At 43.0% G+C, this 24,383-nt stretch overlaps 1 protein-coding gene across 3 annotated transcripts in view; it reads left to right on the top strand.

Annotated features, from left to right (window-relative positions):
* MTM1 (myotubularin 1) overlaps window positions 1-24,383 on the top strand; it is a 98,850-nt gene that overhangs the window by 48,962 nt on the left and 25,505 nt on the right. For all 3 annotated transcript variants that reach the window (XM_060086614.1, XM_060086613.1, XM_060086615.1), the window contains 2 exons: window positions 19,207-19,290; window positions 21,590-21,739. In XM_060086614.1, coding sequence (XP_059942597.1) covers window positions 19,207-19,290; window positions 21,590-21,739 — 234 coding nt within the window. The remainder of the gene's footprint in view (window positions 1-19,206; window positions 19,291-21,589; window positions 21,740-24,383) is intronic.

Here is a 24,383-nt window from a genome sequence, read left to right as displayed (position 1 = left end):
CTTAGCATTTTCCCCAAATGGTTGTTTTAAAATTTTATTGAAGTATAGTTGGTTCATAGTGCTGTGTTAATTTCTGCTGTACAACGAAGTGACTCAACTATGCATATATATATATATATATTCTTTTTCGTACTCTTTTCCATTATGGTTTATCACAGGATTCTCTGCTTGACTTTAAACAAATGTGGAAGCAGACATCTGCTAAGGGGAGAGCAGGGGAATAATTCTTTAAAGATAATTCTTTAAATAAATAAATGTATGCCTTTATTTTAAGTATGGAGTAAATATGCCTCCAGCTAGACTGAAGGTGATGAAAGAGATCATTAAATAGAAGAGCTGCTTTGTAATGGAGCTCTTCTTCCTACGCCTGTCTTTTATCTATCTATCTACCTATCTATATTTATTTATTTATTTATTTTGGGGCACTGAGGGCCTGAATTTTCTTCTAGCAAGACAAGGCTTCTCTCTTCCCAAATTTCGTCAGCAGTTGTTTCCGTCAAAGGAAATTCATGGTTGATGGAAAGGACAATTATACAAAGACTGTGGTGGTCTAGAAGGATCTGGAGTACTCGTCATGAGTCATGTGTTGATTGTAGATTCAAATGTGATGCTTCCAGGAAATGCAGTGATATCATAGACTTGAATACATTCTTAGCCTTTTCTCAGTTTTTGATTCAATATGTGATTTAAAAGATATTTCAATATTAAAAATTTTAAACTATTAGGATAAAAAGAGTTTAATGGGAACACATCCTCGGAATTACTATGAAAGTGAGAATGTACATCTAATCCACGAAAATTCAATGAGGGAATGGGTTATGTCTTGGGTTTTGCATATCTGGCCTTAAATGATCAGAGATTTAAAGATGGTTCACATAACAGGGTTTGTTTGTTTGTTTGTTTGTTTGTTTATGGCTTTGTTGGGTCTTCGTTGCTGTGCGTGGGCTTTCTCTAGTTGTGGCGAGCGGGGGCTACTCTTCGTTGTGGTGCACGGGCTTCTCACTGTGGTGGCTTCTCTTGTTGTGGAGCACGGGCTCTAGGCGTGTAGGCTTCAGTAGTTGTGGCACGCAGGTTTCAGTAGTTGTGGCTTGCGGGCTGTAGAGCACAGGCTCAGTAGTTGTGGCACACGGGCTTAGGTACTCCGCGACATGTGGGATCCTCCTGGACCAGGGCTCGAACCTGTGTCCCCTGCATTGGCAGGCAGATTCTTAACCACTGCACCACCAGTGAAGCCCCACGTAGCAGGTTTCTTCAAACCTCCTTTGAGCTGAGACCCCAGTCCGTCTCCTACACAATCTTGCTCTATCAGTCGTCCCCTTTCTCTGGTATCTTCTGTCTCCTTGAGAGTTTACTCCCCTAAAAAGAGGTCAAGTGTTGGACCAGTTTTCCTCTAAACTACTGTCCTATCTCTCACTTCAATCCAGACTTCTGGAAAGAATATTCTAGGCTGTCCACATCTCCGGTTCACTCATTCCTCCAGCCCATTCTAGTATCCAGTTTTATCGCAAGTACCTTCTTGGAACTCAGACCTCTTACTGGCCAAATCTAGTGACTCACTTCAGTCTTCATTCGGTTTGATCTCCCCTCAGCATTCAATAATTTTGACCACCCTCTTCTTACAAGTCTTGGTTTCTGTGTTTCTGTACCATCTTGACTGTTCCTTCCCAGTCTCCACTGCCTCTGTCTTTTCCTTAAAGGTAGACATCTTGGTGGTGGTTCCCTGTCAGCCCTCTTCTCATGTTACTCACTTTGCCTTGATGATTTCATTTAATCCATAGCTTAAGCTGTCATTGCTGTATGGGTGATTTCTAAATCTAGCCCTGACATTGGCCTTGAGTGAATCTTAATGAGCCTCTCAAACAGCTTCCTCTGGAAGTCTGTGAGAATCATAGGCTCACCATCTCCCTGACCTCTTTGCAGTTCACCAGACCTACTCTTCAGCCTACATATCCCTCAATTTGGATGATCCTCAGTTGCTCAGATTCGAGAACTTGAAGTCAATTCCCCACCCCAATCAGGCATAAAATTTATTTATTTTATGGAAGTATAGTTGATTTACAATGTTATATTAGTGTCAGGTGTACAACATAGTGATTCAGTATTTTTAAAGATTATACTCTATTTAAAGTTATTATTCTAAAATATTGGTTATATTCCCTGTGCTATACATTACAACCTTGTGTCTTATGTACGAAGTCAACTTTCTCATTCCCCTGCCTTACTTCTCCTATAGGCGCATCAGTTCCAAATCCCATAGGTTTTGCTTATTGGTAGCTCTCAAATATTTCTTCCCATTTCTACCTGTGCTTCCCAACTCACTTCCCTTCATTCAGTTTCCTTCCCTTCCAACTTATCCTACACAATGCTGTGGTCTTTTTTTTTTTTTTTTTGAGGTATGATCATGTCACTCTATGTCCCACTCTCCACACACAAAAAGTTCTCAGTGACTTCCCATGGCTTATACCCTAGACTCCAACCACATAGGACCACCCTGTGCTTCTCTGGTATACATAGAACTTTCTCAACTCAGGGAAACTTTGTTTTTCCTGTTGCCTTTACCTGCAATCCCCTCATCTCTTTAGAGCCATCCTCCACCATCTTGCTCAGTCCTAGGTCCTTTCCCATGCCATGTGCGTTCCCTGGTGGGAGTTCATCTTACCCCTCAACCTGTTAGACTTTGCAGGTCCTTCTACTAGAGCACTTATCTCCCTCAGTCTGCCTTATGTCATAATTATGTAGTAATTACCCATCCCCCTCCTATACTGTAAGCTTATCAAGGCCGGGATCAGGCTTTATCTCTCTAACCTCAGCATAATGACTTCTGCATGGCAGTTGTATAATGACGGCTTTTTTTTTTATTGAACACAGGTTTAGTAGAAAGTGAACGAAAAGTCCATTCCATGGAAACAGGTGGGCTGGATTTCTGGATATTGTGGATCTAGTACCAGAGCATAGGATTCTGGGTTGCTGTCATTGGAGTGGTCCACAGAGGGGTTGATTTCTCAATCCTATGGTTCTTTGCCTTATTTTTCGTGTCTGTGCTAGGAATCCCTACTTTTTTCTTTAGCAAGTCAGTAAAGTGAAAAATTGGAGGAAAAAATGGGAACTGAATTGCTCGTAAAATTTTTTTGGAAAATTATATTCTCAAAGTTTTAACCAGTAAAAGTCATCTTAAAAAAAAACAAAACTAGTCACCAAAACAATACCAGATACAGATAAAAACAGATCAGCTATTGACATGGCCCTTGGAATATTAGCCCCTGCTATTCCATTCAGTGTGTGCAGCTATTTCATCAGTTAGGTTCATTTCAGAGTAGTGTGTTGGGTGGTGTCGGGGAGCCATGAAGGCAGTTGAGAAGTCGTAGTAGGATGAATGGTACCTGCTCCCATTTGGGGATGTGACAGAAGTGATATGACAGATGTGTATGGTTCCGATACAGGGCGGTTTATATTCAGTGCTGTAAGAGAAAGGCTGAGGAAGCCTTCTGGGGATTCCCAGGGGGAAGGGAGCAGGTCCAGCCTAGATTGGAAAAGCTTGCGTGGAATCGATAGTCATTTGTGTTGGGCCTTGGAAGGATGGTCATCGTTGCCAGTGGGCAAGGATGGCAGAGGAGGTGGCATTTCAGGCAGAGACAAGACCCTGACCCTCAGCATAAGGGAGGGAATGCTGGAAGTGTTGAGAGCTTATGAGGGTCGCCAGGGATGTTTGGCTGGAGTGTGGCGGGGAGGAGGAAAGCTGGGCGCATCTGGTGGACGGCCCTGCCGGAGTCAGGCGCTTGTACCTTGGGAAGTAGCAGAGACTTACTGAAGGTTCTGAAGTAAGTGATGGGACTGAATACAACGTCACGAAGAACAGATAGGAGAGGAGAGCTCATGAAGCTGGGAGAGGAGTCAGAGGGAGGGCCAGGCGAGACGGTGGTGATGCGGGCGGAGACCACACGCTTGGGCAGTAGTTTGATCCCGGAGACCAGGGAGAAGGCTGAATCATCCTTCCTTCTGAGGTCTGCGGCCCGAGTGATGACAGAGCAGGGAAGTGAGAAAAGGATTTCATTTGGGGAAGCAGGTGGAAGAGGGGGCAAGGAGGGAGGAATGGGGAGTTCTGTTTTGTTTGCAGGGCAGTTGGCATCTTTTGACAGAATTTCTGGCAGCAATTGCAGGCCTGCCCCTCAGAAGAGAGTCCAGGGGTGTATATCTAGAATTGTGGTTCTCAATCTGTTTGGAGTCATGGATTCCTTTGGTGATACGGTGTAAATTAGGGTGTCTCACCCGCTGAAAGATGTGCTGTGTACAAAACTTGACATAAAATTATAGGGGACTCGCAGCCCCTTGAAAGCTCACCTGTGGGTCCCAGGTGAGGAACCCTGGTGTGTAACAGAGGAGCCAGCAAGGTGAATGAGGATGGTTAGAGAGGTGAGGGGAGAGCCTGCAGGGTGGGGTTTGCAGAGGCCGAAGGCAGACAGAGGTCTGAGAAGGTAGTGATGGGTGTGTGAGGCTGCAGGGACAAAGACGAGGCTCAGGAAGAGTCCTTTACCTTCGATGACTACGAGTTCCTTGGGGACTGGACGTGCTAGCTGTGGACTGCTTGAAGCTGGGACCTTCTTTCTTCATCTTGTTCCCCAGTGTCGAGTTCAGTGCCTGGCATACACTTATTGAACTGTTTTGAATCACAGAGGGTGGTCTGGGTAGAGCGGACCAGAGCCAGTTGGTAGAGGTTTAAAGAGAGAGTAGGTGGTGTTTAAAAACAAAAATAGTGGTAGCGGCCAGGTTGAGGGAAGATGTGTTTCCCTGAGAATCCGAAAAAGGTGAATGAAGATTTGTGGGCAAGAGAGGGAAGGGTTCCTTTCCTGAGCGGGATCCTGGGGAAGGCAGAGGGTGATGGGATTAAGGCCAGTTTGTAGGGCAGTTTGGGAAAGGAGAAGGGACAATTACTCCTCTGAGACAGGAGGGGAAGAAAAGTTTCCAAACTGCCACTTTGGGGAATGTGAGAGTGTGCCAGAAAGGGATTTTCCTGGAAGCGTAATCTAAGCCTGATTGCATTCAACAATACAGAGGGCCCCTGCTTGAAAAATATCACTTTGTTAATATTATTGAAACTGTTAGAGCAGCTGCAGATTATCTCAGGGATTGTTATTGGCATGGGAAGCCAGAAGTAAACTTGCTGTTGCCTCCTGAAATGGTGTCTGGAGGCCAAGAGAGCTGGGTTCTAAATGCAGCCATGGGGTGAACGGTGTGTGAGTGAGCTTTTTTCTTTCACACCAGCCCCGGCTCTCTTGCCTCCTTCCCCATTAGTATTTTCACCACTCAGTGTGTTCAGTTGGAGACTTAAACTTTGAATTGAACTTGAATTAAACTTAGCCACACACAGTGGACCCCAAACCATTACCTTGATTGTTTCTATATTATGTCAACCCATTAAGACTTGAAAATTATTTAGATTACATTTTGTATTTCCACCAAAGCATTTATTTTCTTGTTTTATTTTTGCTTTGCTTTTCAAACAGTAGAAATTGTATGCCATTTTCTCAACTGCTTTGTAACTCAATACGAATTCTAAGTAAATGCTACATTTTTATGATAAGAAATGTGGCAATGCCTCTGATATGATGGTAATTTTTTCTAAAAGCAGGAACAAAAAGTGTGTACATATGAACAGAGCCTGATAGCACTACAGAAAAATAAAGAGTTTAATTGTTGGAGTGGTATGTTCAATGCCAAAGTTCCTCTTTCATTGATTTCCTTTACTGTTTGCTCAGTTTTTACTCAGATGAGATAGTCAGAGATAATTCAAATTTTAGATGGGAGTTTTTTTTTTAAACTCTGAATCCCATTGTATTATTGAGTCATGAAATCAGTTGACTAGGTTGTAACCAGCATTTTTTAATGAAATAGAAAACATTAAGAGCATAACACATAATATAGATGAGTATGGTTTCATGAAAGATTTCTTTCGGTTATCCGTGTGTGTGTGTGTGTGTGTGTGTCTGGGTCATGGTGTGAAGTGTATGGCTTTCTGTTAATCATAGTCTAGAAAGTTTGATGAACAGTGTTTTAGATAATGATAGAATATGTAGAATAAAATGCATTTTAAGTTAATTTAGGCACCAGTACAGTCACTTAAATCTATCTTTACAGCTATAGACCTGCGTGGATTTTCTTGACTCTTGTTTAAGTGAAGGGCTTGAGTGTACGACTAAACTCATGGCCTGTAGACTCACATAAGGGAAACGTAGCACTTGAAGAAATGGAGCCAGAGACCTGGCTGCCAGGCTCCCAGCGGCCCAGACCCTGCTCGGCGACTTTGAAAATCATGTAATATTTCTGTGCTTCAGCCTTCTCATTTGTAATGGGGATAATAACACTCTCTGCTTCAGAAGGGTTTTGTGAGGATTAAACGGAAAGTGCTCACAAAAGTGCGTGGCACGCAGTAAGTGCCCAATAAATGTCACCACTTCTGTTCTTAGCGCCCCATTTTTCCCAGCAGGTGCAGAGGGTAAGGATAATTACCACAACCCAGTCTTCCCAAGAATGTGAGTAAAGTAATTGTGATCATATGTGGGACACTTTGAGCCCTTTAAAAGAAAGATGCTCTACAGATAATGGTCAGTATTCTTATTAACAAACCATTGCCTGTATGTTGCTAAAGGATTAGTCGAAAGTCTTCAGTTTCAGAACATTAAACCCAGAAAGCATCTTAAGTAGAAATGGGAAATATGGGCAGCGATGCTATGCAATACACAGAATTCTTCAGAAATTGTTTTTCTTTTCTTTCCACCGGTGACTCTGTGTGCGGGGTAACGTAGCTCTCTCGGGATTCAGCTCTTCAGCATTGCAGTGTTTCCTACTTTTTGTTATTCTGTGAGCTAATCGGCAGTCATAGAGTTTCAAAAAGTTTTCTGGTATTTGTTTGTTTTGATAAATTTGACCATCTTATGGGCGGTGGAGATGGGCACAGGAGAGAAGACCCGCTGGTTCTAATCTCGAGAGAAGCCACAGGCTCGCCAGGCCTTTCTGTGGTGACCAGTGAGCAGGGCCCTTCCCTTTATCCTGGGCTTCACTGAACCCCGTCACGCCCTGCCGTGTGGCATAAGCAGTGCCGTTTCCCCTTGTGCCCTCTCTGGCTCTACTCCCAGGGCGCTTGCCTACAAAAATAATGCCATAAAGGTTACTACACTGGGCTATGGGGCTGTGCATCTTTTTTGACCATTTGAATGAGGCGTATAAATGACCCTACGAAGAGAAAATGAAGAGCATAGGGTACGTTTTCCTGTGCCTTCATTTTTCAGTTCAGAAGGCGGGGACATTTGTATAAATTGCTTTGAGATTGTAAACCAGACTGAAATGGAGCAGACTCTTACCTTCTAGGCTGATCACAGAATTAATAGCTAAAAGCAAAAAGCTCATTTTCAGCTGGTAATTGAACTAGAAGCCACACTTCTCTGCCTGGATGCGGCCTGAGACTGAAGTGTGGCTTCGTTCCCCGTTTCCTTTATTTTTTCTTGAATAAACAGTAAACTTGGCTAATTGAGGGTCTAATCATGCTTTTAAATCTCCTCCTTTCGTGCCTCCTCCAAGACTTGGCCCTCGGTTCTCTTTGTGTGGCTCTCTCTCCGCTGCCCTCTCCCCCCGGCCTCGGGATGTACTGGACCATCCTCCCCACACCCATCTCCAGGGACCGTGGTCCCGGCTGCACCACCCCCCGTGCTGCCCTCCGTGCCCACGAGCACAGTGCTCATGGCCCACCCGCACATCCTACCTTATTGCCCCACTGCCCACCCTGCTACTTGGGAGGACTTGGCCTCTTCCACTGCACCACCATTCAAAGGTTTTTTAAAAATATGGAGTAGCTGCAAGAGAATGTTTATAAAATGCCCATCAAATGTCCAGAGTCAGGATCTTCAGAGCATCCCTTTGTCTCGGGGCTGCTATGTCTTCTACTTCCTTTACCCCCTCTCTCTTCAGCCGGGCCTGGCCTGCTGCCGTCTTATCTGCTGGCTCACGGGGCCTACTTTCTTGGGCTATTTTGTGATGATTTTGCCTGTGGGCTCATTCCTTGGACCTTTATCTATGTATGGGAAGACTCCGAGGCTGGGATTGAAGGCAGTTTTACGTTTTCTTCTGTCAGGCATTTGGGGGGCACTCCCAACCTGGGACAGTCACAGATTAACTTCTCTGCTTGATGTTTTTCGGACCATCCAAGCTTTATGAGTTTTGGCTGCCTTGTGCTGCAGGCTCCGTTACTCAGCACAGATCGTCTAGACAGGTAAGTTCCCTCGGAGTCTCAGGTGCTTGTTTCCTGTTCGTCCTCACCCTGAGGGCGCAGTGTTATTGAAGGAAGTTTCCAGTTTGACACCCATCTTGGCATCTTGGGGCAGGCCCGGGGTGTTACATTCTCTCTGCTAGAGCCTGAGAGGCCACGAAAACCGGTCCTGCCCTGGGGGGAAGCCGGCGTGTTCCTCTTGCTCTCTGCATTCTGTTCGCAGTTTGGCTTGGGCTTCTGAGTATTTCTTCTTCCCTAGTTGACTCATAAATGCATTTTTTAAAAGGGTTTCTGTTTTATCCAGCAGTTTTAGATGTTGTCAGCAGAAGTCTCAATTAGAGCAACTAGACCATCCTACTGCTGGACACCTACCTGTCCTGTTGCTTCTGAGGTCTTGATCTCCTGGTCTTCCTTTTCTTTTCTAGTTCCTCGGCTTCCTTCTGTCATCTAAATATAGGTTTTCTAGAGAAGTCCATCCTTCCCCTCCTCCTTGCTCCGTGCCATCCCCTCAGCTGTATTTCTCACTCTCACTTTGACCAGCATTGCCTTCTTAGCTTCATGTTTCCCATTAGCTGTTCCATAACTTCAACTGATGCCTAAGCCTTTGTTTAAAATTAATCTCTCATCTTTCCCTCAAGCCTCCTTTGAGCTCCCAGTTTCTCTAGTGCTGTCACTTCTTTCTCCACCTCTTCCGCCTCCTCCAAAATCAAGGTCATTGTGAGATTTCCCTTTTCCATAACATTTACTGAATCCAGGGGATTCTTCCTCCCCAGCCCAACTTAGTTCAGGTTTCCATCTCTTCTTTTCTAAACTGTGGGGATGGTGCTTTTGCTGGTTTTCCTATTTCTGTTCTGTTTCCGATCCAACCCACTTCTACACGTGCCTCCTGTCAGGTCGCTGTCCCTGGGATGCAGCTCAGCTTATCTCATCCCTTCGCCTCTGAAACTTCAGCCATTCCTCCCTCCCTGTCAGTGTAAACGCAAACCTCTGTCTCCTCCACTGTGGGGCTGCATCTCTCCATGGTCTCCTGGTTTTCTACCTAACTATGCTCTGGCTGCCAGACCGAGGTGTTTGCTGGTGGCCACGTGTTTTCTGAGTTTGGCTCTCATTTGTGACTTTTTTGCCATCGTTGTCGTTACCCTGTCCAAAGTTGTCTTACCCTTCCAGGGGAGCTCACATGCCATCACCACTCCTCCAGGCCCATCTGTCCAGAAGTAACCCTGGCATCCCCTGGCGCCCCATGGCACTTTATCTGTACCTCTCATGGCACTTACTGTTCTCCTTTTTACGTGAGCAGTAGTTGCACTCTCCTCATCTCTCTCCTTCGGAGAATTTCTGACTCCTTAAAGACAGTGGTGGTGTCTTATCTTTCTCTCTACTTAATACCTTGTTCATAAATGGGCCCTCAGTAAATGTTTGTTGAGTGAATCTACTAATGGCAGTAGAGTGAATGAATAGGAGCTAGCAGCAACCAAGTGACCAATAAGAATATTCTGCTGTTTAGAAACTAGGGCATTTATGCAGCAAGCATTTATTGGGTTGGCCAAAAAGTTCATCCATTTTTTTCCAAAATGCCTTTCCATCTTATGGAAAAAGCTGGATGAACTTTTTGACCAACCCAATACTTTAAACTTTTCAAAAATGGCTAATGTATACCCATGATTGAAAAGTCAGGAAGGATAAAAGGACTAAATGTTTGTGTCCCCCCAAAAATCATGTGCTGAAGCTCTAACCCTCAGCGCGATGGTATTTGGAGGTGGGGCCTTTGGGAGGTGATTAGCTTTAGATGTGGTCATGGGAGTGGGGCCCCACGATTGGATTAGTGCCCTTAAAAGAAGAGGAAGGCACCAGAACTCACACTCTCCACCACATGAGGTACAGCACGAAGGCCATCTAGGAATCGGATCTCACCAGAACCAGACCATGCTGGCTCCTTGACCTCAGACTTCTCAGCCTCCAGAACTGTGAGAAATAGTTTATTGTTCTAAGCCACACAGTCTGTGGTATCTTGTTATATTGTGGTATGCCCAACTAACCAAAACAGTAAAAATAACTCCCTCCCAGCACCCTTCAGCCATGCCATTCCCCTCCTCACAGACAACTAGTGATATTTAGGTATATGCAGGCAAGTTGTTATTTATATTCCTTCCTCCTTGGACCCTAATGGCACATGCTACATATGCTCTTCCATACCCTGCTTTTTAGATTTGCCAATACATATTGGCTACCAAATGGGCTTCTTCACTCTGTTAATGACTGCACAATATTCTGTTGACTGTATCATACTTTATTTAATCCTCTGTTGATGGATATTGACATCATTTCCAATCATTTTCTATTATACAAACCACTGCGATGGATAACCTAGCATAAACATCATTTTGTGCGTGTTCATGTATGTTGTACGATAAATTCTTAGAAGTGGAATTACTGATATTGCCAAGTTCCCCTTTATGGAAGAGGTACTGGCTTTCACTCCGACATGCAGTGTGTCAGAGTGCCTGTTTCCAGACATCCTCCCCAACTGTCTTAGTTTCCTATAGCTGCTGTAACAAATTGTCACAAACGTAGTGACTTCTAAAAACATGAATCTGTCATCTTACAGTTCTGGAGTTCAGAAATCCAAAATGGGTCTCACGGGCTAAAATCAAGGTCTCAGCATGGCTGTGTTCCTTCTGGTGGCTCTTGATTTTAGCCCGTGAGACCCATTTTTCAACTTTTAGAAGCCACCGTGTTCCTTGGCTCATGGCCTCTCCCTCCATCTTCAGAGCCTATCTTAAAGTCAGTCGATTAGAAACCTTAATTCCACCTGCAACCTAATTCCTCTTTGCTGTGTAGGATAACATAACACAGGTCCCAGGGATTAGGACATGGACATCTTTGGGGTACCGTTATTCTGCCTACCACACCAATCCAGTATACTTTCTAATTTTTTGATCTTTGCTAATCTAATAGGTGAAAATGTAGATTCCTAGTTTTATTTTGTATTTATCCTATTTGAGTGAAATTGAGTATCTTTTGGTTTGAGCTATTTGTATTTCTGTTTCTTCATTCTCTTTGGCTTCTGCCCATTTTCTTTTGGGATTTTGGTCTTTTTTGTTGTTGTTAGTTGTAGGAACTCTTTATGAGTTGTAAATATTTTTCCCATTTATCTTTTGACTTTTCTTATGGTGGCTTTTGCTGTGGATAATTTTTAAAATACTTATTTGGTAGAATTTGTCGATTTTGTGTGTGTGTGTGTGTGTGTGTGTGTGTGTGTGTGTGTGTGAGAGAGAGAGAGAGAGAGAGAGAGAGAGAGATGGGGGTCCCTAAGCCCACTCCCAAGTTCAGATTCCTTAGGAGAATTCACAGGACTCAACATATAGTCATACTCACAAGTATGATTTAATACAGCAAAGGGATACAGAGCAAAAGCAGCAAAAGGAAAAGGTGCGTGGGGCGATGTTGGGGGGAAACCAGGGCACACTTAAATCCTACAGTAGCAAGTTGTGACAACCCATGGGAAATGTTACCAACCAGGGGGCTGGTCACGTAGACACCCTCTTCCTAGCACATACCAAACTTCCAGAGTCCCAGAAGGAAGGCAGGGGTTTGACTTAAAGCACGTTGTTGGTATAAACATTTTAGGTGCCGTAAACTTAAACTCTTATCAGTTAAGGAGTGGTGGGCACTCTCCCAAAATCCAGGTTCCCCGATGCCAGCCAGGGGCCAACCATGCCACAGGCCTCTGTAAGGACAGCAGTCTCAGACCTGCTAGGTTAACTCTTTTCGGCACACTTCTCTTTATTATAGCTTCTGGGTTTTATATCCCAGGTAGGAAGGTCTTCCCCAGTCAGAGTTATAAAAGAATTATCCCATGTTCCTCTAATACTTTGATTTCCTTTTAAACATGTAAATGTTTGAGCAATTTGGAATTTATCCAAGGTTGCCTTGTAAGATAGGGATCCAACTCTTTCTCCCCCTTTTATTGCAACATCATTTGAAGACCAATCCACTGGTTTGAAATACCACCTTTATCACACACCAAATTCCTCTCTGTATTTGGTTTTATTTCTGAATGTTTCATTTCACGCACCAATCACTCTTCACGCACCAGTAACAGCCTTGTGACTATCAAGGCTTTGTAAGATGTAATGTCTGGTAGGGCAAGCCCCTTTTTGTTCCTTCCCTTTTTCATTCCTTTCATCCCTAGTCTTGGTCAGCAGACATTGTAATTGTAATGTAATGCCTACATTACAGCCGCACGCTGGAGCTGGAGTTGATACCCACTCCCTGTCCCCAGAGGGAGCACAGTTTTCCTGGGTGATGTGGACGAACAAATGCATATGATACAGATACAGATACACAGGGTGTCAGGAGAGGGGAAAGTCAGTGGGTTGGTGTCGAGGAGGGCTTCCTAGAGGGGGCCAATCCTGAAAAATGAGCATACTGGGACGGTATGTGCAGGTGTCCATGGGCTGGACACAGGCTGACCCCACATGCGGATTAGAGTCCGGGAGTTGGTGTCCGTGTGAGGGTGGCAGTGAGAGATGGCACTGGAGGGCAAGGCGGGGCCAAAGCTTGCAGAGCCTAATGTGCCCCACCAAGAAGTTTCGTTTTTTATTTGAAGGTGGGGGGAACCCTTAAAGGGGTTTAGGCAGGAAAGTGACATGATTAGATTTCTGTTTCAAAAAGATTCCTTGGGCTGCATCATGCAGAGTAGATAGAGAGGGGCAGTAGTCCATTTCTGGGGATGTTTGTTAGTTGCCTTGGTGTATGATCATGAGTCCCTGAAATGGGGCAATGGACAGGGACAGGAGAGAATGGATTTGAGAATGTTCCTAGAAGATAATATCAGTAGAATTTGTTGATTGACTGGTTATAGTTAGGAGGGGGGATGGGATGATAAAGAGGGAAGAACCGAGCCTGGATAAATAGGTCGATGGTGGGACCAGTGGTCAAGATGGGGAACATAGGAGGGGAGTGAGGCAGAGAGGGCAAGTTGCATTTTGGCTATGCTGAGTTGCAGGTGTCTGTGGGACAACCAGGTATGGGTATCTGGGGGGCCGGTGGCTATGAAGGCCTGGAGCTCTGGCCTGGGGAGAGGTTTATTTGGGAGACCGGCTGTGATCATTGGAATTTTCATCGATACGACCAAAATTGCCAGGAGAGAGAATTACAGTAAGAATCGGGGTGCAGTGGATGAACCCTGAGAAATGTCAGCCTTAAATGATTATGATTGTGGCCAAGTAGTGAAGAATGTCGTTTTTCTAAAATGCTTTCAAATGACATTTCAAATGTCCTTTTGTAGTCCTTTCCTGAAAAAATGAATATGTACATTTATATATGAAGGTAAGGTTGACTCAAGAATATTAAAGCCATTTTCTCCAGGGGAAGTGGTAGAAATAGGACAAGCAAGTTGCTTTTTGACCTATGAGACTTTTGTCAGATTTTTGGATGAAATTACTTTTGATGCAGTTGTATGAATTAACTATGTCAAGTCATGTGAAAAGAGGCTGAAATCCCTATCTAGCATGAAGCTGTTACTTACAATTATAAACTCTGCCAAGTTTCAGCACCTCCTATGGTTCTTCCTTAAAATTTTAGACTTTTTCTCCTAACCTGAATGAAAGAATTATTTTTCTTAGATGAAGGGGTCTTATTTCTTAAGTGTAATCCAAAAGATGAAAATGAGATAATTTTACATTGCTGTTTCCTTCAGTGGTAGATGGAAGCTTTGAAAAAGGCGAATTTCAGGAATCAAATTCGAAAAAAATGCTCCCTTAGATTCCTGTTCAAACATTCCAAAATTCTGTCAGGAGAGAGTTAGTGACCAGTTTCCTGAATTTTTAAGGCTAGGTCTTCAGAGATGTAGTAAATCGTGTCCACTGATGACCATGCCTTTGTGTGGTGGCAGCATCATTTGAAAGCACTATTGCATCTACATAGCTTATCAATTTATTTTCCTCAATACTGTAAAAATTGTCTTCTTCTGTAACTGTCTCCCTATTGAATGATCTTTAATTTTTATAAATCTAACTCTCAAACATCCACTTCTGAGACACGACATTGTTGACAAGCCTTTGGGAGAAGAGGCTGTCCATGAGGGGCGGTCGTGAGATCAGGGAATCCTAATTCGGTGACAGACAGTTCTCCCTCCTCAAAGAAGGAAACTCATGAATCACTCATTATTTATAGATTCTACTCAGTAAGAATAAATCCAATCTAGATGTTTAAAGCAAGTCAGTGCATCTTTATATAAGTGCCATTTAAAAATAAGGGCTAATTAAGTGAAAGCCAAAATCTGCTGTCATTTCAGATGTTTGCTCCCACAAGACATAACAGTGATAAATGTAGCTAAATTAAAAAGACAAGTTACATTCTCTTTGTCAGAGCTGTTTTTATCCCTAGTGTGAAATTGGAGATTTTCATCTCAACTTTGTCCTTTAACATTTTTCAAATGTTACATTGTGCTATTTTTAATCCTGGAAAAAATGCACAGGATTGCTTTTTTTTTTTCCCTCTCAAGTCTCCATGTGCTCCATGCATGGTATCTCTTGACTAGTAGGAATCTGAATTGGTGAAATGCCCAAATATTCATACAGAGCCAAATAAAGGAAGACCTGCTCACTTGAAGCCAGGGGTGAGCACTTGAGTGTGTCTGTTTTCTGATGTCGGTTTCCTAGCTTTGATGCTGGGCTCCGGTTATGCAAGATGCTCACACTGGGGAGGCTGGGTGAAGGGCCTTCCCTGTACCTTTCTCTGCAACTTCTCATATATCTATAATTATTGCAAAATCACTTTAAAAAAGTAAAGCAGCCCCCCAAAGCTTGGCCACACAGAACCCTCAGGCAAGATTCCCACGCGTTCTGGAGTATTCCATGGCCCTTGAGGATCAGGGCATCACCCCCTGGAGGTTCTGGTTCAGCGGGGCGAGCCGGGACACAGGCAGTGCCTGGCACGTTGGGGAAGTGCCCCCCACCCCAGGGTCCTGAGGCAGAGGCGAGGCAGGGCCCAGGCCCGAGGAGAAAGCCAGGAGGGCTTCTGGAAGTGCACGCTGAACACTGGCCTTCGGCAAACCATCCTCTGCCCCGAGGCTTTGCTGAGCTGGGACTGAATCCTTCTGGTGTTCTGCACAGGCCGTGAAGCAAAATGGGTGCGGGGACGGGGTCACCGAGGGCACGTCATCACCCACTTGGCGAACCTGACTCCCTGCGTGCCCTCAGGAGGGAGCGTCTCTAGAAGCAGTTCTCTCTGTGGGACTTGTGTTTCCCAACCAGGTCCCCTGCGGACCCAGGGGTGTGGTTAGGAACAACTGGAAAATGTCAACCCGCAGATCAAGTTCTAAAAAACTCAAAGCCTTAAAAACTGCGAGTCTATAAGAAAATACAGGACAGCTAAAAACCTCAAGACACATAACCTGCTAACTTTAGGTTTTAACAATTTCCAGGCAAGAGCTGTAATTAGCCTTGTAACAAGTATCCACTTGTAGGGAATTTTGTACTTTTTAATAATGAGGTACAGATGAATGGGTTCTGTTGTCCTTGCTTTAATGCTTAGTAGTTTTAAGTTTTTTGTAATAATCCACCTTTATGTTAGTCTATTGAGAGCTTGTGTTTTAAAAGTCTTGCTTTGTTCTCTTATCTGAATCTTTAAGGGAAATAAGGTAAAAATTGAAATATCTGAGAAGTAAGTCCTGTACATTCAACTTTAGAAACTGTCAGTGTTGGTTCTTGTAGAACGCTTGCTTCAATAGAGCCAAGGAGTTAATGACAACTTAGTGTTTACCTTTAAAAATTAACAAGTAATGCTTTTTTAAAAAAATGTTTTCTTGTGATTGTAAGCTGATTTATTTGGATGATTAAAATATTGGTTTGAGCACCTGCTCTTTTCCACCTTAAGCTCCAGTTCAGTGTTAGATGTGTTGATATGTATTTCATGGCAAGAAATATCTGACTGTTATTTGATTCATAAAGTTGCCTGAAATATTTGTGGTCCAAGTCTGGCTCTTAGCATCAAGAGTCTCCTGGTGGGCTTCCCTGTTGGCACAGTGGTTGAAAGTCCGCCTGCCAATGCCGGGGACACGGGTTCATGCCCCAGTCCGGGAAGATCCCACATGCCGCAGAGTGGCTGGGCCTGTGAGCCATGGCCACTGAGCCTGCGCGTCCAGAGCCTGTGCTCCACAACAGGAGAGGCCACAACAGTGAGAGGCCCGCGTACTGCAAAAAAAAAAAAAAAAAAAAAAAAAGAGTCTCCTGGAAGCTCTGTCCTTCATAGAGTTCCCATAGGCGCTTTTTCCGGGTAAAGGATGCCAGTCATGCATTCGTCCTATATATCTGGACGTCACTCAGTGTCACTGCAGACTGATTTCATGAGAAAGGCCACCTGGTAGGTCGCTACCTTGAGGACACCATCATTCCCATATTAATGACAATTCTTTTATATGACTTATTTTCAAACATTAAAGAAATTATGGGGATAATTTTGGTTTGGGCTATAGAACTTTATCTTCTGATGATAACAGTTTTGTATACTTAGATTACACTTGTAATTTTAATGTAAGACGCAAGAGGATAGATATTTGAAGCAAAGAAGGAGTTGCTTTATTAGTGATTGAGAAATAGAAAGTTATTGAAAATGCTGCTGGCAAGTCGGAGCACACTCTGGGCATTAATACACATGATGGTTTTTCTGGAGAGAAAGCATTATTTGGCCTCTGAGTGAACAATTTTATTCCTTCTTCTTAAAAGGACACCATATTTGCTTGAGTTTCATGGGAAAGATGCAAATAGCTAAAAACTGAAAAATGAACAAGACTCACGTTGAGATCAGGAACTTATTTCAAGAAAGCAGATCCTAGGTTTTCTTCTAAAGTGAGTGACAGTACAGCCTTATGTCATCTACAAGTATGTCACCAGCACGAGGTTCAGCAGTACTGAGTATTTACCTGGGCCTGGTACTGACCAGGGCAGTGTCCCGGGCTCAGATGTCACCAGGAGGATGCTTGGACATGTTCTGTAGATTCCGTGTATGGATAAAGAAGCATGCTATACATTTTAGTGCTCTTTGCACCAGAAGTCCCTATGTCTCTGAGTTGAACTTCAGTTAACAGAAATCACTTGTTTTCCCCGGGAGTACTGAATAAATAAGTATTCCTGTGGATTCACTGTCAGCCTAAAGCCTCAATTGCATAGCTAGGTCAGCGTCATTGCTAATGTGCAGTCACAGAATACAGAGCACTTGGGCCTAGTGCTGCCAGAGTTGAGACCTGCTGATGGTGCCACATGGTTTGGAAAGTTCAAGAAGACAGTCCGGAGAGCATGATCTTGATCAGTTTTCACCTTAAACCTCTTGCCACTTAAGTACAGAAAACCGTTGCCGCTAACTGATGCTTTACCAGAAGTTCTCTGTAACGCTGGCGTTGGGGGAACACTAGCATTGGAGGCCACAGGCTGATAACAGGAAAATGGGTGGAAGGAAGATACTTAGAGGAAAAGTGCCTCCAGAGAAAGCGCTTTAGCGGGGGCTGTATAAGGCTTCCCATCCTCATTCGGTCAACAAATATGTATTCCACCTACACAGGCCAGACACCGTTCCGGTTACTGGGGATCCAGGGTGGGAAGAAAGCAAGTGTCTGCCTTCATGGAGCCCATGGTCTAGGAGGGAGGACGGTAGGGGTCCAGCCGTAACAAATAAGTGAATATAGGTCGAGTGGTCATAAGTGATGGAAATAAAATGGGAAGGAGAATGGGTGGTCCTGTTGTGGGGGAACATGTGTCAGAGAAAGGCTCACTGATTAAGGTTACATTTGAGCAGAGATGTGAAAGAAGTAAGGGAGGAAACCATGAGGGCAAAGGATTCCAGACAAGTAGAACAGCAGGTGCAAAGGCCCTGAGATTGGTGCGCGCTTGTTGCTTTCCGGGAGTGGCACTGAAAGCGTGGCTGGAGTGGATTGAGCAAGAGGAAGAGCAGAGATGTGGTGGGGGACATAGCCAGGTGGCAAGTACTTCCACTTTTACCCAAAGTGAGATGGAAAGCCACAGGAGGATTTGGGACAAGGGAAGGATTTGACCTGACTTAGGTTGTGACACAGTTACTCTGACTTTAGAGGTAAAGATGAAAGCAGAGGACCAGTTAGCAGGTGTTATTATAATCCAAGTGGAGATGGCAGAGCCTTACACCAGGGTGGTAGCAGTGAGGTGATGAGCATAATGCCAAGGTTTTGGTTCAATCAGTGTGAAGGATGGCGCTGTCATCTGCTGAAATGGGGAGACTGGGAGGAGTTGTGAACGTCGCAGTCCCCCGGCTGTGGTGGCCAAGTCTGCAGATCACAGTGGGGCTGGAGGGCGATAGATATTTAGGAGTCGCCAGGGTATGGATGGTATTCAAAGCCATGAAATTCATCAGTATCACCTTGAGAGTGAGCATAGAGAAGAGGTGAGAGGCCTGAGGCCTGTTGTTTCAGAGATCAGGGCATTGATTCCGAATTCACAGAAAACAGTTAATTAAGAATTTTCTTAACATTCTGTCACTTTCTTAATAGATTAACACACCACTGGTCCCTTTTGAGACAGTTGCACTATTTAATAATTATTGCTGAATTTTCTTTTTCTTTTATATTTTAGTGTCTTTTACCCGTCGATTGCTAATACTGCTTAAAACTGATAGGCATTTTTGGGTCTGGAAATCTGAGTTTTGTGCAACAGCATTAAAAAAAAACACCAAAAGAGATGTTTGTAGCCATAGAAAATTGCAGTCTCAAAAGTATACAATTGTTAATCAAGATAGAAGGTAGTGTAAATCTAGTCTAAATTTATCACTGTTATTTCTTGCTTAAAAGTCTCAGTTGGGGTTGTGATTTCATGGTAGGCAAATCTGGTAAAAAAAAAATCAAAGGATGTAGTATTAATAGAGTATTAGTTCCTTAACACTGAACTTGAAATTCTTTCCTTTTTTTTTGCCTTTTCTAGCCAATATTTGCATTTTTAAATGAAGAAAAGTTTGACGTGGATGGATGGACGGTTTATAATCCAGTTGAAGAATACAGAAGGCAGGTGAGTCAGTAGATACTGTAGATGTGGGGAATCTCAAACCTGCCTGGTGATGATATGCCAGCAGTCATGCTCTTTGAGTATCAGTAACACCCCTGCTAAATAAATTTTTCCTGGCAGTGGTATAATATGGCTCATTCTAGTACTGTGGAACCTACAGGCTCATCCCAGGGCCGTGTTCAAGCTGCATTGAAGGCTGCATGGCTAAGTCCTCTTTCCTTCCGCTATGCGAAGAACGTCCATTATATGTTGTCCATGAAATGAATCAAATACTCATAGTCTAGAGAAGCCAGACTTCTGTACCTTACTACTCAGGAGTTGATGTCATGATGTATGTATGTATTTGGGAGCTTAACTATTACTGGCGGTTCGATTTCTGTTATATTCATTTCAGTTTAAAGATTCAAATGAATTAGAACTGTTTTCCTGTAATGACTTTTCCAAGAATGCTTTGATGAATGTGTATGAGAATTGCCTTTACTGCTGTCTTAGTAAACTTCACCCACATGCATGTTTATTTGCAATAATAAAGCGGGAGGCTTCGTGTATTGTTGCTGTTTGGGGCAAAGGTCTCTGCATTTTAAAGAAGATTCCCATGCCTGTTATGGAATAAGAGCTACACTTTGACCTCTGCTGTAACCAAATCATAGGACAGTTAGGAGTTTTGTGATGAGGTTTTTCACAGTTCTCATTCTACAAAGCTCATAAAGTAATTGGGAAGTTTTGTTTAATGAGGTTTGAGAATCAAATCAAGCCCAGTGAATGTAAAGTAAAATCGCAGAACCCTAGACTTGAGAAGAACCTTCTAGCCACCACTTCCACTACCGGGCACCTGGGTTGACTTCCTGCTTTAGTCTTTTTTTTTTAAATTAATTTTTATTGGAGTATAGTTATTTTACAATGTTGTGTTAGTTTCTGCTGTATAGCAAAGTAAATCAGCTGTAGCACAGGGAACTCTACTCAGTGCTCTGTGGTGACCCGTTTAGTCTTGATCACTGGTTTGCCTCTGTTCATAAGAAGATTCAATGCTCAGGGATGTGGGTGTGGGAATTTATCTCTAGAGCACATGTATGCAGTAGTATGTCCTGTTGCTTCCAGAACTCAGCTTTAGTTTGTTGAGTTTTCGAAGGCTGTGTATACCTCTCATTTTAATAACCTCTATTCTAGGTCAGTTGTGGAGGCAGAAGAGGGACCATTAAAACATATTGCATGTTTTGGAGACCTCTGTAGTGTTACGTATTAAAATATTTGCACCTTAGTTTTTGAGTGTTATTGACAATATTAAGACTTAGTTTTTAGGGCTTCTAGCTTCAAACAAAACAGTTCCTGTTTTTAAGCTTGTATGCATATATGAACTCTTGAAGGTATTTAGTTCTAGAATGCCATTATATTCCATCTGTTTTTCTTATACCTTTCTGATGGGACTTGTAACTCTCTAATTGAACTCGACATCAGACTCATCTGTCTGGTCTGAGCTCTATAGTGCCAGACCTAAAGACAAGATACAATTTGCGTCCCCAGAGCAAGCACCCACACAGCTCACTTTTGTGTGTGTACTTGTGTGTTTGTGAGCGTGGGGAGAGAGTTACTCCACCACCTCTGGACCTTGTCCACAGTAGCTACAATTTTTTGGGTAGGCGATAGGATGGGAGGTGTCTTCCGTGTCACACTAGCAATCTGCTTAGAATGCAGATAAGTGTATTTCTCACACAGCCCATAGAGCAATCACCCATCCCAAACCACTTGATTGAAGAAACTCTTAGGAGGTGGCAAAATGAGCCTCCCCAGAGGGTTTTTCCTTACTTCCCTTCTGTGAATTTCTTCATAAGCTTCGCCTCTTTCTACTTTGGAGCAGGTTGAAGCATTCCCTCTGTTTTGAGTGGGGAGTGGAATTTGCCTGATTTCTTTTTTACCCTCAATCAGACACAGATGAAGATTACACTGTGTACTTTTCTTTAGGGCGTGGGGCAGTTTGCACGGGTCGGGGAGGAACTTGGGTTTCTCTTTATTGTACAAGTAGTAGAGAAAAGTTTGACATGAAATCAAGGAAGATCTCAAGTTCAAGAGAATTTGTATTTACCAACGATAGTTTAGAATTCTGGAACCCGCCAGTGTTTTGTCTTGTGTTCTTACATTGTCTGGATTATCGATCTGGCTCCCTTACTATAAACCAGTACACCGTTACTACCCTGCTGTCAGAGGCACGTGCACATTCTGCTCGAAAGAAGAAAGGGGACCCATCCAAGGCCAGATCCAGAGATGAAATCATCAGTGCTGACGTGGACTTCCTTTTTTCCTGCAGGGCTTGCCCAATCACCATTGGAGAATCACTTTTATTAATAAGTGCTATGAACTGTGCGACACTTACCCGGCTCTCTTGGTGGTTCCATATCGTGCCTCAGATGATGATCTCAGGAGAGTTGCAACTTTTAGATCCCGAAATCGAATTCCAGTGAGTACTGCAATTAATGTTTTCTGTAAGGAGTGCCTTTTCTTCCATGAGAACAGTAGTCAAGTAATTCAGAGAAACAGTCTTTTGGAATTTCAGTCACACAAATAATTATCAAGTGTCCTCTGAGTGCAAAGCAGCAGGCCAAATGGGGCAAGAAGTAAGACGTCACCTGCCTTCCAGGAGCTCGCAATCAAGGACCGAGAATGAACTCAAGTAATTCTTATACAGGAGAGGGTACAGGTAACACCAGGTGGAAAGGAAGAAGGAAGGACAAGGTCTCTGTGGCTTGTGTCTTTGTAGCCCAATAACTGACGGGTGTTAGGCTCTGGGTAATGTCGGTTGAGTTATGCTGGAAACCATGCACTAGCCTATGTTATGGAGCCTATGAGTATAGGCTTTTACATACCACCTTTATTAGGATTCGTCTATCCTCATCATGTTTGTAAGCCGCCTTCATACCATTAGCAACCTGGGGTCAGGTGCAAACTATCCCAAACTATATTTACGGTATCACTGGACCTAGTTCATAAATTAGTCTTTGGTTCTTAAATATTTATGTATGAGTCACCCTGTCTACTCTGTGTCCATAAATCTTGTTGGCTAAAAATTTAGAGATTTTTTCCCCTCTGTTAATTTCCAGGGCATGTCATAATAAGTACATTGTCTTATTTTGTTTTGGTTTGATTTTGAAAAACAAGGGTTGAAAAATTAAGATTTAATGTCACGTTGCCTTTAACTTCCAAGTCTAGACATTTTTGTCCCTAAAAGGATAGTTGTGTGAAACTTTTGTTATGCTATCAACATAATATGAATTGTAACGTTTTTAATGCACTTGCTTCGCTAAGCATGAGTGGCCGTTCATATCTTCATGATATATATTATACTTGAAAGTATGTTCTTTGGCTTATTTTGCTAGAACACTGTGCTGATGAAGCCAGAATTACCATTTCGCTCCTCTTGTGCTCCACCCCTGCCCTGGCTAGCTGTCTTGCTAATCCATGCCTCACCCACAGGAGAACTGGGCTAGGATAGTGTGAATTGATTTTGTTCACTCCTTCATTCTATTAATATTTATTGAACATCTGCTGTGTGTGTGTGCACGCATGTGTGTGTGTGTGTGTGTGAATTTCACGGGATTGGGGGTAGGAGAGGAAATGTAACAACTGAACCCAGTCCACTGTGCTCAGGCTGCCATCTTGATCCAGTTGTTCCCCCTGTTCTGAGTGAATGGGAGCCCACTGTAGAGCAAATAGAATGCTTAGCTTTTTATTTAGCCATTTTATTCATCCTTCTTACTTTGTGATGGCCAATTTGCATTTATTTTTCCTAAAAAAAACTAAGGCTAAGTTCTCCATCACCTCTCTATCTTTATAGATTACCATGCTTAATAATATCTAATAATAGATAATGTACTTACTCTTTCTGATATACCTTCTAACCACCTGACTCTTGACTATAACCCAGGAAATGTATTTGCTTTTGATATGAAATCATTACTATTTTATATTCAGTTCTTTTTTAAAAAAAACAACATATAAAGATACAAAAAGCATGGGCTTCCCTGGTGGCGCAGTGGTTGAGAGTCTGCCTGCCGATGCAGGGGACACGGGTTCGTGCCCTGGTCCGGGAAGATCCCACATGCCGCGGAGCGGCTGGGCCCGTGAGCCATGGCCGCTGAGCCTGCCTGTCTGGAGCCTGTGCTCCACAGCGGGAGAGGCCACAACAGTGAGAGGCCCGCATACCGCAAAAAAATAAAAATAAAAATAAAGATACAAAAAGCATTGATGAGAAAGCAGTCTTGTTATGTTGTCCATAAATAAGATGCAGAGTATTATAAAATATCACTGAATAACAAAGTAATCCACATGCATTAGTGTTCCCATTAATGGATACATACTCCTTTGTTCTCAAACAGGTTGGTCTTAATGTTATCAAATTCTTTAACATATAAGTAATACATATTTATTTTAGACATTTACAAAAATACTGGTAAGGCTAAAGGAGACTGCCACCTAGTGAGAACCAGTTATGTGCTTCCAGACTTCCTTCTATGCATACATATTTTTATTTGAAAAAAAGGAAATTATTCTGTGGTTTATGTCTCAATCTGCTTTTTCTACACCAATGACTCTGTTCACGTGCCGGTGTGTAGATGTACTGTGTAGATTGACAGAAAACTGTCAACCAGTTTTCTATTCCTATTATAAACAGTGCTGTGATAAACATCTTTTGGTGGCTAAATATTTGTGTACATCCTTAATTATTTATGGCTTCTACATATTAACTTCAAAAAGAATAGCCTAATATAGTAGCATAAACTTTAAAAGCACTCACGGTAGTTGATGTGAAATTTGCATTACTTGTACCTGGTCAGCTATATGGCAAGCATCCTTTTTATAAAGGTAGTTGAGATCCCAAAAGAAAAAGCAAGTAAGAGGTGAAACAACTCGTAAGAATAGCATTTCTTAACATGGCCTGGTGATTCCAGTCTTAAATCTCCCAAGCAGAGAATGGAGGGCACGGGGGGAACAGGGCAGTTTCTTGCATATGACCTGATTTAAATTTAAAATTTGATGAGGGTCTTTATCAAATAATAGCTATCTTGTATGTGCAGCGATTTGCTCTTTTAAAAGTGATCTCATAT

This window comes from Mesoplodon densirostris, chromosome X (genome assembly GCF_025265405.1).
Source record: "Mesoplodon densirostris isolate mMesDen1 chromosome X, mMesDen1 primary haplotype, whole genome shotgun sequence".
In the NCBI taxonomy this organism is placed as follows: Eukaryota; Metazoa; Chordata; class Mammalia; order Artiodactyla; family Ziphiidae; genus Mesoplodon; species Mesoplodon densirostris.
The sequence above is the reverse complement of the archived record's forward strand: the minus strand, read 5'-3'. Positions and strand labels throughout refer to the sequence as shown.